Raw genomic sequence first — 13,147 nt, 5'->3', positions numbered from 1 at the left:
AATTGTGATATTTTACCTAAACTGTAACAAAATAGTGAGTTTTTTTATGTAATTAATGATAATGATACGATATAAAAAGACAAAAAATGACTGAATGAAATGTAAAATTTCACTTATTTTTAGACACCTCATTAAATAAATGAGGAAAGACCCAAAAAGAGTGCGATAAATTAACATCAATCAACAATTGATTAGAGAGTCAGAGGGAATTCCGTGACGTCATTTAACAGTGTTACATGCTCATTGGTTTGAAAATGTCAATGATGTCACGTGAAGAAGTGTTAAGTGACAACAAAGAATTGTTGAGCTGTTATTTTCAAGAGATCCTTAATTAAAACGTAATTTCCGTTATTTTCAATAAACTGCCAATTTGAACCATATCATATGACACATCACCGTTATCAGAAAAAATATAGCCCATTTCAAAAATGTAAAAATCTATTATGGCATTATCGCGCCCATAAGAAAAATCAAAGTTGACGATGGTAACCAAAAACCGAAACGTCGGAACTAAAGTTTCATATTATCACGTTGTAGAGATGGAAAAGTGGTAATGGTAAAGTGTCTTTTGTTTTCAGTTATCTTATCAAATAAATTAGTAAAAAAATAAAAACTAATTTCCAAAATTTCGATTTTTTTCGGATAATTCCGGAAGTACTAAACATTTTTAAAGCGGCATTTTATCGACTCCTAATTGCTCAATTTTGCCCCAATTTAAACTTCCTTGTGTCTCTTCAAATAACCGAGATCCCCATGGTGAGGCTCGTAAAACGGGCACCCTGTATACTGTAGCGTTCTCCAGCTATTGCGAAAAACAGATTGTTTTTTACACACTTAGGTCAAATCGCCATCTTTTAATCTAATGAATCTATCAGTTTGATCACATGTTTATGGGACACCTTGTATTTTAAAAACAAACATTAGGCTATCACTAATCTAAACATTTTAGTATTAGACTTTTGGTTACAATTGTAGTTTGCAAACCAAAAGCTTATAGCCTAGTTTTTTTACTAAGGAAACTATTACAGGTATCGAATATGTCCGAGCATAGCAACAACAGCACGAGCTCCAGCACGCCCTGCACGCCATTCCCGGTCACGTCAATTCCCGCAACGACTTCCACTTGGCCCAACTTGCAAGAAACTATGCAATTCGAAAGGGCCGCCTCGGCTATTATCAGCGATCGACCTCACACTATATCTTCAGGTTAGAAGATTCTTGCTGGTAAATTGCTTAAGCACTATAAATTACTTAAATGTGACATTTTCTAGCATATGAAAAAGGTCACTCAAGGCCCCCGCTCACAGTATACACATTCCAAGCACCTGAACAAAGTTTATCACAGCCAGCCAGTCCAGTGACCACAGTTACACCCACCAGTGAAATGAAATCGGTGATTCCGCCCAAAAGTCCTTCACTATCCATGAAGAGTCTGTCTAAGCCGCCCTTGCCAACTGTAAGTCCCTTTGACAATGGACAGAAGCAAATAGAAAATTATTTTTGTTTTAGCGTTGCTCGTCTTTAGAACGTCCCGCAGCGCCACCTGGTGGTGTACCCGCCAAATCGATAGCAGGTATGCAAGGTGTGAGAGTGTTGCCTCCGGGGGCTACCGAACAACTGGCGGCGGCCGTTTTGAGGAAGGCTCCGCCCAGCGCTTTACCCGCCCATTTGGCGGCTTCTAAAACCGCCCAACCACAGGTAAGTTACTTAAATTACTTCTGGTTTAAGGATTAACTTGATTTTTGTTTTAGCCTACGTACGTGAATATGCATGAACTGGCCAATATGGCAGCCGATAAAAACCAGAGCCAGCAGCATATTCAGTCTTTTCCACCTCCACCAGCCGATTTTATCAGCCCACCAGAAAAGGTAATTGATAATAATTGAACTGACAGTAGGACAATTATTATAGTCCTGTTTCTTTACACGTGTGATAATTCAAATTCGAAAAAACTAGCACGACAGGACAAAATATAACTATAGTCAAATTTTTACCCTTTGAGAATGACGTCAAGCAGGTGAAAAAACACGCATGTCTGGAATTAGATCACACATTTTAACCTACAAATGCTTTAAAAAATGAGTGATCATGAGAGTTTCAGTTGACATCTGGAAACTGTTTCTTTTCGTACTCGAAAAAAAGCAGCACATTTAGAATTAGCATTTGGGCCTTCTCATTGTAGCGCAGCATTTTTATACCATTGATATTCGGTTAAATCAAAGTGACAGTAAATGTCAACGTTTTCAATTTTACAGGACGACAAAATTAACAACGTGCCTTTTTTGCTAAAATTGTTTATTTCACATGTTTGATATGCGAGAAACAAAGATGTAAAAAAATGACGTCATTCTCAAAAGGTAAAAATCCAACTATACTGTTCTCGCGGAGTGAGTTTACCCGTGCGTCACGAAGGCTACGTCATTTATAATCATATGAATCAAATCAAGTTTTCGTCAACAAACCTGTTGTGTTCTCTAAAATAAATACAATAAATTAAAAATTTAATAAGACATTCTGAGTGATGCTGTAGTATCTCATATCTCATTTTCAGGTTGCAATCCACTAATTTTATTTTAAACCCGCTGGAAAACATTTTAGACACTTATTTTATTTTTTCTATGACTTTATTATTAATATGTTCGAAGAAATTTTTATGAAAAATCTATAATGCAACCCAAAAATCTCAGTCTCTGGAAACAATGAAATGTTAATAGATGTTTCTTACAAAAGTAGATATATTTTACTATGATTAACATACTATCGTTGTACATATCATATAATGTATTTCGAACATCCATTTTAATGCTTTCAGATAAATCAGTGGTCTTGACCCGTCGATAACGTCTCGATTTAGGTTTTCTAGGTGAGGAAATCATAAGATTACTTGCTTGCTTTTCCCGAATCGAATAAACAGTTTTGCGGGAAATTTTCAAAGCAGCTACAACCTTCTAGTATCAAAAAAAATACATCAGTAAGAATATGTAAGGTCTTAAAATTTCTTATTTTCTTCTTGAACAGATGATAAAGCTTCTAAAGGTCCTCCATTAGTTTTTTCCAATTTAAAATATTCACAAAGGTTAAGAATTAACTGTTGGGCTTGTATGTAGAGAATTTTTCCAGGCATTTTCTAAAAAAATACTGTAATAGAAATAAAAATCATAATAGACACTCCCACTTTTTTTCAAAACAGGTTAGTAATTGTGCCAATTTTGGTTAGATCGTGACAGCCGACATAAAAAAAATAAAAATATTAATAATAATATTATGAAAGTACTTACAGAATGTTAAAAGCGTAGAAACAATAGCTCTTAAAAGAACTGTGGTGGTGTGGTAAATAGAAAACTTTATAAATGATTAACAACACACAGAAACGGAAAAAAATTAATAGTAAACAAATCAAATAAATTTCGATGGTTGTCAAACTGACAATGACTGAAATAGAAGCGCTAATCAGTAAATGTTTATTTTGGAAGACATTCACTTAGATATTTACCCTTTCTGAAAGTGAACAATAGACAAGGATGAAGTCAATAATGCATGTCTACTTCTAAATCACAGGGAAATGACGCACGGGTAAACTCAGACCGCGAGAACAGTATGTAGTTACACGTTCAATGTACACGCTGAGCAAACTTAAGTGGACAAATTTTCTTCCATATTCCATGGTTGTGAGCTTAAGAACCTCAATCCAGTAATTCCAGCAGTTTAGTTTATGAGTGAAACTTTTAACATATTTAAGCCTCATTTCTTGTGTCGAATTAATTATTGTATTATGTCATTAATTCGAATCGTTTTAATTTCCTTTATCAGCCTGAAGGTACTGAAAAAGAGAGCAGCACCAGTGAAAGTTCCTTAGAGTCTTCAAGCGGCTACGGCAGCCAAACCGTGCTCAGCGTAGAAGATCACAATCAACACATCGACGGTAAGCCGAACAACTTTAAATACGTTTTTGAATTTTACGGGCTTTGAGTTTGATGTTTTAAAGGCATGAATGCAAGTTTTTCTAGTTTTAGTTTTCGATTTCTTGTTCTTTAACATTTCATTTAGATTATTCTCAATGCCATTATTTTCTTTCATCTATAATTACTGATGTTTTTGTACCTTTTTAACCAATCCGTATTTACATGTTCAATAGTAAGTCAAACAAAGTCAATTTAATAACGTGTATTAAATCAGTAACACATCACCGCATTTTCCAAACTAGCAAAAATACTAAAACTAAGTTATCACCCTCACTTGCGCTTTATTATAGTTTCATTTCAATTTGGTTTTCCATCGTAAAACCACTCATATGCATGATTTGCGTGTTTTCACTAGCCTGTGTGTGTTTTTTTCAACTAGATATTACGAATTCCAATAAGAATAGCGCAGCCAGCAAATATTGTACACTACCAAGAAACAACGACCCTGTAGATGCCATGAGGCGTAGGCCTCTGTCAATGACAGGTATTTTATACACCTTTTTACCCTCTTTTTTCCAAGCGGTATGGGGTTTAATTCAGCATCATTTAGCAGATTTAGGAGACTCATTTCAGTCTTCCAGATCTGCTCATTAACAAATGTTTTTTTTTTTTTTTTTGAACTGTAACAAATGAAATTCTAAATTCTCCTCGTAGCTGTGAGCACTTTGGGCACCATGCGCAGTAACATTCTTCGCAGAGGCAGCATCCAGAATAACAAGCCGCCCCCACCAATAAGAAGGACATCGTCTATAACCAATACGGCGTGTTCTATGGGCAGTTTAGAGAATTTACCGCCACCGCCCGCTTTCTTATTGGAACCATCAACTTGCCAGCAAAATTCAAATTTAGAGCAGCAACAAGCAAATGCTACTAAAGATGTACCAACTGGTAAGCAGTTTTTTAGCTATAAGAGAGCTTTCATTAAATCAAATTCTTGGCTAATGTCATGATCGCACAGCCATTTTTGTCAAATATTTTTTTAAATTACTACTTAAGTAAAGGATTATAGGACATTTTCAGCAATTACACAATCGCAAATTTTACTTTTTGCAACGTTACACTACTAATGTTTGTTTTCCCATCATTGGCTAAGTTGAGTTTAACCTTTATATGACAGTTTGGGTACCTGGGTACTCTATCAGTTTTAAATGCAGACAGACATACATTCTAACAGCACAAAGTAAAAACTCAAAATTTATATAGATCAAATTTATTGTATGAATCTCAGCAAAAATTAAGTCAGTTGGTTTCTTGGTGACATTTTTGACATAAAACTTGATCTTTAGAATGTTTATTACATACAGATTTGCAGCAGGATTTGCACGCCTTTTTCTTTGTTTATGGTTTACTTCTCGGCAAACAAATCATTTTCCAACCTTCAACGTCTTGGCGGTTGGTTGGCTACAGTACCAGTAAACTCGATTATTTTCCGACCAATAAACATTTCCAAAGACTGACGTGTGAAAGAATTCCCCACAACTTTTAGATATTTTCGGCGTTGCTCACTTGCTCTTCAAGTTGGATTGTGCTCCTTGTTATACAATAAGCAGCCAAGCCAGCGACGTCAATAATGCTGAAGAAAAATGCTAATAGCCAACGATTTGTTCTACGTTTTACTGTATTACTATATTCGCTTAGTTTTCATGCTCTGGCGCCGTTGTCAGACTTGCGAAAAATAAGTCATTTAAGATGGGTACCCACGCCGTCATAGCAAGGTGTTTGTTTTTCCCAGTCACAGATAAGTTTAGTTTAGATTGTGTTATTTTGCACCTGATCTGTCACATTCAAACCTCAACTTAGCTTAAGTTGTACTTAAAAATTGGCTTGGAACTATCGGGAAAACAGCCATAAAGGTCACTTACCTTATTATACTGACGTCACTGAATATGTTTTTGATTAATACTGTATAAGATTGACAAATCAGTTTTTATTTTCGTTAAAGGTATCAAAGTGGCCGAAACTGTTAAAGCCTTAACCGAATTGAAGCACACGCCTGCCAGTCCAAACTCAATTCGGCGATTGGCAAGCATCGTATCCGGATCCGCCCAAAATATCTTCCAGCCACAGCAGCCGCCCAACGAAAGGCCGACCAGTTTCCAATCCGGTACAAACGCGGTGTCCGGAGCAAATACAGTATTTAGCACTTTCCAATGTCAAAACAAGGTAAGAAGTTGCAGTATACTAAGTTTTTTACAAGTTAAGGATGTTTCTCAAGTCTCAAATTGGTTCTACACTTCAAAATAGATCTGTTTTTGGAGTTTTTCAATATTCCCGTTTTCAAAATATTTCAAGTTTTTAATAGTTTTTCAGATTTTTGGAAACGACGTATTTACATAAAAACCGACATTTTTAAAAACGGCAAAAAGAACCTGGAATTTACACAATTGACATTTTTACTACAAATAATAGGGTGGTTCAAGACTTAAGGAAGGGTGGTTGAAACTGGCATATTCCCTGTATTTATTATTAAATAATCAATTATTTGATATTTTTACAGACCCTGTGTAGGGTGTTAAAAAGAGGATTTCACGGCCTACAAATTGGTATATTCAACCACCCTCTATCTGTCAAAATAACCGAACTACAGGGTGGTAAAAACAGGAAAGTGTCAAATTCATTCCACAAGGCGAATTTTAAGCTTAAGGCTTAGATCTCGTCCGCAGAACACCTTCTTCATTTTAGTAAATGTGGCTCTAGCTTTCTCCTCTCTGATCCTGATTTCTTCAGAGCTATCGTTATTTTCGTTGATAACAGCTCCAAGGTAATTATATTTTCTCACACGTTCGACCTTTTGACCATGTACGGTTATGTCAGGGAAGTTTTGTAGTGATTTAGATACCACCATTATTTTTGTTTTGCTGATGTTAAGCAATGCTTGTTGCTTTTTGGTTATAGTAAGTCTTAGAAATAATCCTGATGTCTCTTTTATCTAAGCTTTTTTCTACCAGCAGTCTTAAAACCCCAGCAGCAGTAAAACTTTCAATTAACCGATTATGTAGCTTTTATGGTCAGGTAATCCCAATACAACATCTAGAATCAACCAATTTGGGACAAAGCTGTGTTTATCATTTGTACTGTCGTACTTTTAGCTATGCTTAAGTTCCTTAAATGTCCCTTTCCCCAACATTGGCTCAGTTGAGTTTAAGGACAGCTTAGATAAGTTTAGTTTAGACTGTGTTATTTTGCACCTGATCTGTCACATTAAAAACTAAACTTAGCTTAAATTGTACTTAAAATCGACTTGGAAGTGTCGGGGAAACAGGCATAAGTAACTTTTTTTCATCTGTATTGTCACAGTAAAAAAGGGTAGTGTGCATCGTAAGTAATATATGGTAAATTTTAGGTTTCGTATTTATCGCAATCGGGTGGTGTAGTGTACGCCCAACCGTCCCAAGTAATGGGCGGCAGCCCAAATGCAGTCAGACGAATCACTAGTTTTCGATCGCAAAGCGCGGATCGAAAATCTGATGGTACTTTACTAACTACAATGCTAATTTAACCTAACAATTAACTGTTTGGCTTTATTTAGGTCCTGGAAAAGTGGGCTCAAACTTCATAGCTTCGCTCAACGCAAAATTGGCGCCGAATTTGAGTCCGCGAGGTTCACGAAGAAATTCGGAAGAGACGTCGCCCCATGTTGCCAAGCCTCAGCAACAGCAAAAAGGTCCAGGTCAAAGTTTTTTGGACTCGTTAAATGCCAAATTGGCACAACAGCATTTGGGAGGCAACGTTGTGCAACCGGTGGGCTTGAAGGCCAGCAAAATTAGACAGATCATCAATAGTAAGGCACAGGTAAGAAAATTACATGTTCTATTTATTCAATGTTCAAATATGTACTTAATAGCCAATACACCGTTATACATATTATGTATAGTTAACATGTTTTATATCAAAGTCAAGGTAAATTTCTTAAACCACTTTGCATTATAAAAACGTTTTCCTATTTGATAGAAATGCCATTTTTTCCAGGCTTACCCTAGAGAAGATACTTTTTAGATGTTAAAGTAGGTATAAAAATAACAGTGTGATTTGATACGAAAGATATAACAAGTTTTTTTTTATTTTGAGTTTACTAATCTTACTTACCTACTATTAACAGTCAATTTTCACGGCATCTCAGTCAAATCACGACCTGATTTGCCATTCCTCTAATTCTTTATTGTTTGGTTTTGATTAAATAATTTGAAGTTGAGAAGTTTGCTACTAGGGAAGCAAATTTTTGTGCATTTGCCCTACATTTATTAGATTGAGAAGATTGTTCAATTTTTGATGTGTATTTCAATTTTTGATTGAGAAGGGAAGAAATAAGAGAACTTTTTATAGCAAGGGGAAATTTAATAAAAAGCTTTAGGGTTCAAAATAAGTAAATCAAAGAATTTGAAAACTTTATTTATATACTGAACTACAAAAGTTTTCCGGGCTTTTGTATTTCAGTATATAAATATACTGAAATTCAATTCATGAATCACCCTGTAAACTACTCCATTGTATTGTCAATAACTCGGTTATTTTGACGATTATCGGGTGGTTCAATATATCAATTTGTAGCCCTTGAAATTCTCTTTTGAACACCCTGTATAGCGTTTTTACCTAAAACGTCGAATAACTGAGTTATTTACTGTTAAATCTAAGTTGTTTGTTGTAAAGTTTGATTTTGACAGTTTTTACTGTGACAGCCCATAACTCTGTTATTTTGACAGTTACAGGGTGGTTCAATATACCAATTTGTAGCCTTTGAAATTGTCTTTTGATCATCACCCTATATACCAGGTGTCCAAGAGCACCCTGGACATAGGAGATTAACATGGGAAAACGGTTTTGATTTTTTTGCGCCTGTACGGTTGATTTCATTGAAAAATCGTATTAATGAAAGTTGTAGTACCTATCACGGACTAATTTTCTGTTTTTTTTTCGGATCTCTAACTTGAGCCCTTTCGTAGTAAAACACGAACAAAAATGAGAAAATTTAAACTTTTGGCCTGCACTGTATAGGCGGTTGTCGGGCAACGGGTAAACATTTCATTGTTGCTGGTACGGTTGCTCGACAACCGCTTATACAGTGCAGGTAAAAAGTTAAAATTTTCGCATTTTGGTTCGTGTTTTACGACGAAAGGGCTCAAGTTAGAGATCCGAAAAAAAAACAGAAAATTAGTCCGTGATAGGTACTACAACTTTCATTAATACGATTTTTCAATCAAATCAACCGTACAGGCGCAAAAAAATCAAAACCGTTTTCCCCTGTTAATCTCCTATGTCCAGGGTGCTCTTGGACACCTGGTATATATACTGTATACCATATAGTATACCATATATGTATGGTAGAAATGTCACGCTACCGAAGATTGAAGCTTTTATACCGAGAATGTGCTGTCCAGAAGGGAGAACATATAGAACATCTGTTCAATTAAATCAGATTACTATACCCTTGCATAAATTTATAAATAATATTTTTTTTAAATTCATATTATTTTGAAAAGTGTTGAGGTTAGGTATACAACATTTTTCAGAAAGTTTCCGGTAATTTTCCGAAAAAAAATTGGAAAATCTGAAAATTCAAAAATAATTCGTTTTTTAATTAATTGTACAATTGAATATTAATTCAAATAAAGTTTAATGTACTTGTAATCATTTAGATGTCTTAAATTATCTCATTAGAAGCATGATAAGTTTGACAATAACAATGACAAGTTTGACAGTTGTTTTCCCTATCATTCCAATTCGAAAATTACCGCTTTTATATTCCTAAACAAAGTTGCGAATTGAAATATCCGAAATATTGCTTCTAAATCGAGTGCCTTAAGAAACGTCAACTGTCCGTTGTCAACTGTTGCCGGCTTGTGTCACATTTGATTGATTATGAGCATAACAAGTATAAATTTTAAATTAAGTTTGGAAAATATCTAGACAATTAAATCAATGAATTATATTTTCTATCTCAAGTATAAATGGCAAACTCTGAATTTGCGTCATGGGAGAAAGCCCCATTTCAGAAAGTCTAATTGAAATCAGAGAAGCACTCTTCGTGATTCTTACACTATTTTTTAACTGAATACAAACGATCTCAATTACTTAGTAAAAAGTGATTAACATTAACATTTTACTGCTCGATCAGTGAGCCCTAATAACCAGTCCTCCCTGTCTTAAAAACAGTTGTTTTACAAAAAGGTTTATTTCAACGTTGTGGAAAAAGTCCCGCTAAACATCGTTTTAAAAGTCATTTCTAAGGATTGAAACAAGCCTTTATTAAAACTTATAACATCTGATTATTTCGTCTAAGAATTTGTTTTTATTGCAGCCCGATCCGAAAGTTTGCCATGAATCACTCATGGATCAGATTAAGCGTGGTGCCACACTGAAAAGGGCGAAAATTGTCAACGATCGATCCGCCCCAAAAATTTATTAGATTCCTGTTAAAGTCTACTTTGATTACTAGTTTAGTAGGTTTTAAGGACGATGTTTTTAGATTCAATACACGTTTGGACAACGCCTACAAATATGAAACCACTTAACATTGCTTTTTATAAAAAAAAAACATTTGTAGTTCAGCAATAAAAAAACCTAACGTCAATCAGGCTCGTTAATTATTAGGACAATACTGTCGATTAAACAGTGTTTTACATGCCTGAAGTACTGAATGGTTTAAAATACTTCCAGTTATTTGTTCCGGTTAAACAAATTAACTAGACGTATTTGAACAATAATTATAGTTAAGTCAAAGTGAAACGTTAATCCATTAAGCCAAAAGTGTTAGCATAATATTTAATCTTTTATGCAACTTTAAACATCTATTATAATAGTATATTTATGACCGTTAGACAGTAGTAAATTGATGTTTACAAAACAAAAAACAATAACGTGACGTCCATGTTTTGTATAAGACGATTCGTTGACTGAATTATTTTTATATAATCCGCAAAACTAGTGGTCAAAATTTTGGATAGTAACATATTTTTAGTATTATTCCGTGGACTGATAAACTGTAGTAGCAATCCTCACTTTATCCAGATTTTTTTTTTGCCAGCTGTTTTTGTAAGTCTTATTTATTTACCTTAAGGTTATTCTTCGAAGCAAAGCTTTACCCTTCTTAAAAGGCCTTTAAGTATCGAACTTATTTTCTCATTTTTCAAATGTACAAAATTACGACCTAAGTATTTTACGTTCATCTTGATACCTAAACTATTACCAACAAGACTTTACAGTCTTGCTGTTTCATAATTTAGACTATAACTGGATGTATATAGCTTTAAGAAATTTAATATATTCCAAGATTGTTAGCCACTGTACGTATAGGTAGTCTATATTTTTTTGTTTCTCTTTGTTTTTTTTTTATTTTATTTTTAGTTGATCGTTTTAAGTTTTTGAGTACATACATATCTGAGTACAATTTGTTCGTTCTGTGTTTATAAGGTAAGTTTAATGTTTTAAGGTTTACTGCGAATCTCAATAAACCCACTAATCCATCTCCTTAATATGCTATTTTGAACCTCTTTTTTATTCCAAATTCAAGGGTTTCAAAAGTTAAAAAAGCTATTTATCACTGGCACTGATCATTATTTTGAAAAAATCCTGAAATGCCAATAACATGACACTGGTTGACTTTGAAAGGGTGCCATCATTGTTCTCCAAAATAATTTGTCCCAATATAATTGCAATTAAAATAAAATGATCCAAAAAGGCTTGATTCCCAAAATAACTGTTCCTAATATATTTCAGTCTAAAATAATTAAGCCCAAAAAAAGTCATCCAATTTAATTTGATCCACCGCCCAATATAATTTGACCCAAAATCAACTCAAATGACCTCAGTTGCTGCATAATAAAGTTGTGGCACACTACCGGTTGACAAGATTTTTTTAAACACCGATCGAATTAGTTTTGGGTCGCTTTATATTTGCATCAATTATTTTGGAGCAAATTATATTTGGTTGTTTTTTTTTTGGGAAAATTTGCTAGTGGATCATTTTTTTTTAGACGCATTTATTTTGGGTAAAATTATTTTGGAGAAAAACACGCATCCCCAAAATATTTTTTACCAAATTATTTAGCAATAAAATGCGCAACTTTGCCTCCATTTAACTAAAGCTCTATCAACTATTGTTTCTGAGATAGTAATGTTAATGCATCGAATTTGTAACACCCTGTATACTGATAGTTCCTGGCATCCAGTTGGCTATACTGGAACGAAGGTTTTGTTCTTTGGTTATCAAGCCCTATAGCCTCTCTGATGAGCCGTAATACGGCGAAACCGGTCAGAGGATTGGGATTGATAAACAAAAAACAAAACCTCACCATTTTTCACCCTGTATACTGTTTCAGAACGATTGGACTAACCAAGAAACCCCATTTTATGCCCCACCCACCAAAAAAACAAACTGGGGCAAATCCACTTTTCAACATAATAACAGCCTCTCTTCAATGCTTTCTACTAAACAACCTCCTGAATGTTTATTTCATCGTTCTGAATCACCCTGTATAAAAATAAAAACTTAATAGTTGAAGATCATGCTAAACACATTTCAGCACTGGGACTCCGTGTGATATAAGTAGAGTAGAATAATTCTATTTATCGACTATATTCTAGGGGTCGGACATTTTATGCACAAAGAGCTAGAAAGCCAAAACATGGCGAGAATTAGAGACCTTTAAGAGGTGCCAAATTCACGCGATGTTGTGGCTTCCTACCGGTTTGAGCACAAAAGGGCCAATACCAAGAGTATGGTAGACAAATAGAAATCTACTCTACCTACATTACAGGGAGTCCCAGTACAGATCTTCGAAACTGTTCCTGAAACATTCCTTCTTGACAAATTACTTACCTTAAGTACGCGGAACTTTAAACGTATTTTTTTGTATAATTTCAACAAACTGCTCGATGCAGGAAACATGTTAATTTTGTAAATAAATGTTTAGACAACTCAGCTGCGTCCGGACTTATATTTATATACATAATTTTGTAACAGGAAAAAAAAACGAAAATAACTTCAGAGGCAGTCTCGCTGTAATAATAACTTAACATCATTGTTCAAAGATGTTACGTATTGAATAACTATTATTCGCTCTCTTTTTGAGATAATCGGATATAATTTATTGTAAAACGTATGTCTGAAGCGGGTTGCTTTTGTTTGTGTTGTGCATGATTAAAGGAAAATAAAATTAATAATTAACGTCGACTTGTTATTTCACCGT

The 13,147-nt window shown here is 34.5% G+C and overlaps 1 protein-coding gene across 5 annotated transcripts in view; it reads left to right on the top strand.

Annotated features, from left to right (window-relative positions):
• mim (missing-in-metastasis) overlaps positions 1-13,125 on the top strand; it is a 49,194-nt gene extending 36,069 nt beyond the window's left edge. For 3 of the 5 annotated variants that reach the window (XM_081973729.1, XM_081973726.1, XM_081973725.1), the window contains 11 exons: positions 1,029-1,206; positions 1,272-1,456; positions 1,510-1,698; positions 1,752-1,868; positions 3,811-3,922; positions 4,342-4,446; positions 4,617-4,850; positions 5,905-6,125; positions 7,306-7,432; positions 7,492-7,754; positions 10,258-13,125. In XM_081973729.1, coding sequence (XP_081829855.1) covers positions 1,029-1,206; positions 1,272-1,456; positions 1,510-1,698; positions 1,752-1,868; positions 3,811-3,922; positions 4,342-4,446; positions 4,617-4,850; positions 5,905-6,125; positions 7,306-7,432; positions 7,492-7,754; positions 10,258-10,365 — 1,839 coding nt within the window. In that variant the 3' untranslated portion in view covers positions 10,366-13,125. Of the gene's footprint in view, positions 1-1,028; positions 1,207-1,271; positions 1,457-1,509; positions 1,699-1,751; positions 1,869-3,810; positions 3,923-4,341; positions 4,447-4,616; positions 4,851-5,904; positions 6,126-7,305; positions 7,433-7,491; positions 7,755-7,931; positions 7,967-10,257 lie in introns of all 5 variants that reach the window. The other 2 variants (XM_081973727.1, XM_081973728.1) reach the window with 2 other exon arrangements.
• Positions 13,126-13,147: the final 22 nt, after the last annotated feature.

This window comes from Ips typographus, linkage group LG2, assembly GCF_016097725.1.
Source record: "Ips typographus isolate SLU linkage group LG2, UJ_Ityp_2.0, whole genome shotgun sequence".
Lineage (NCBI taxonomy): Eukaryota > Metazoa > Arthropoda > Insecta > Coleoptera > Curculionidae > Ips > Ips typographus.
This window is presented reverse-complemented; position numbering and strand designations above follow the sequence as displayed.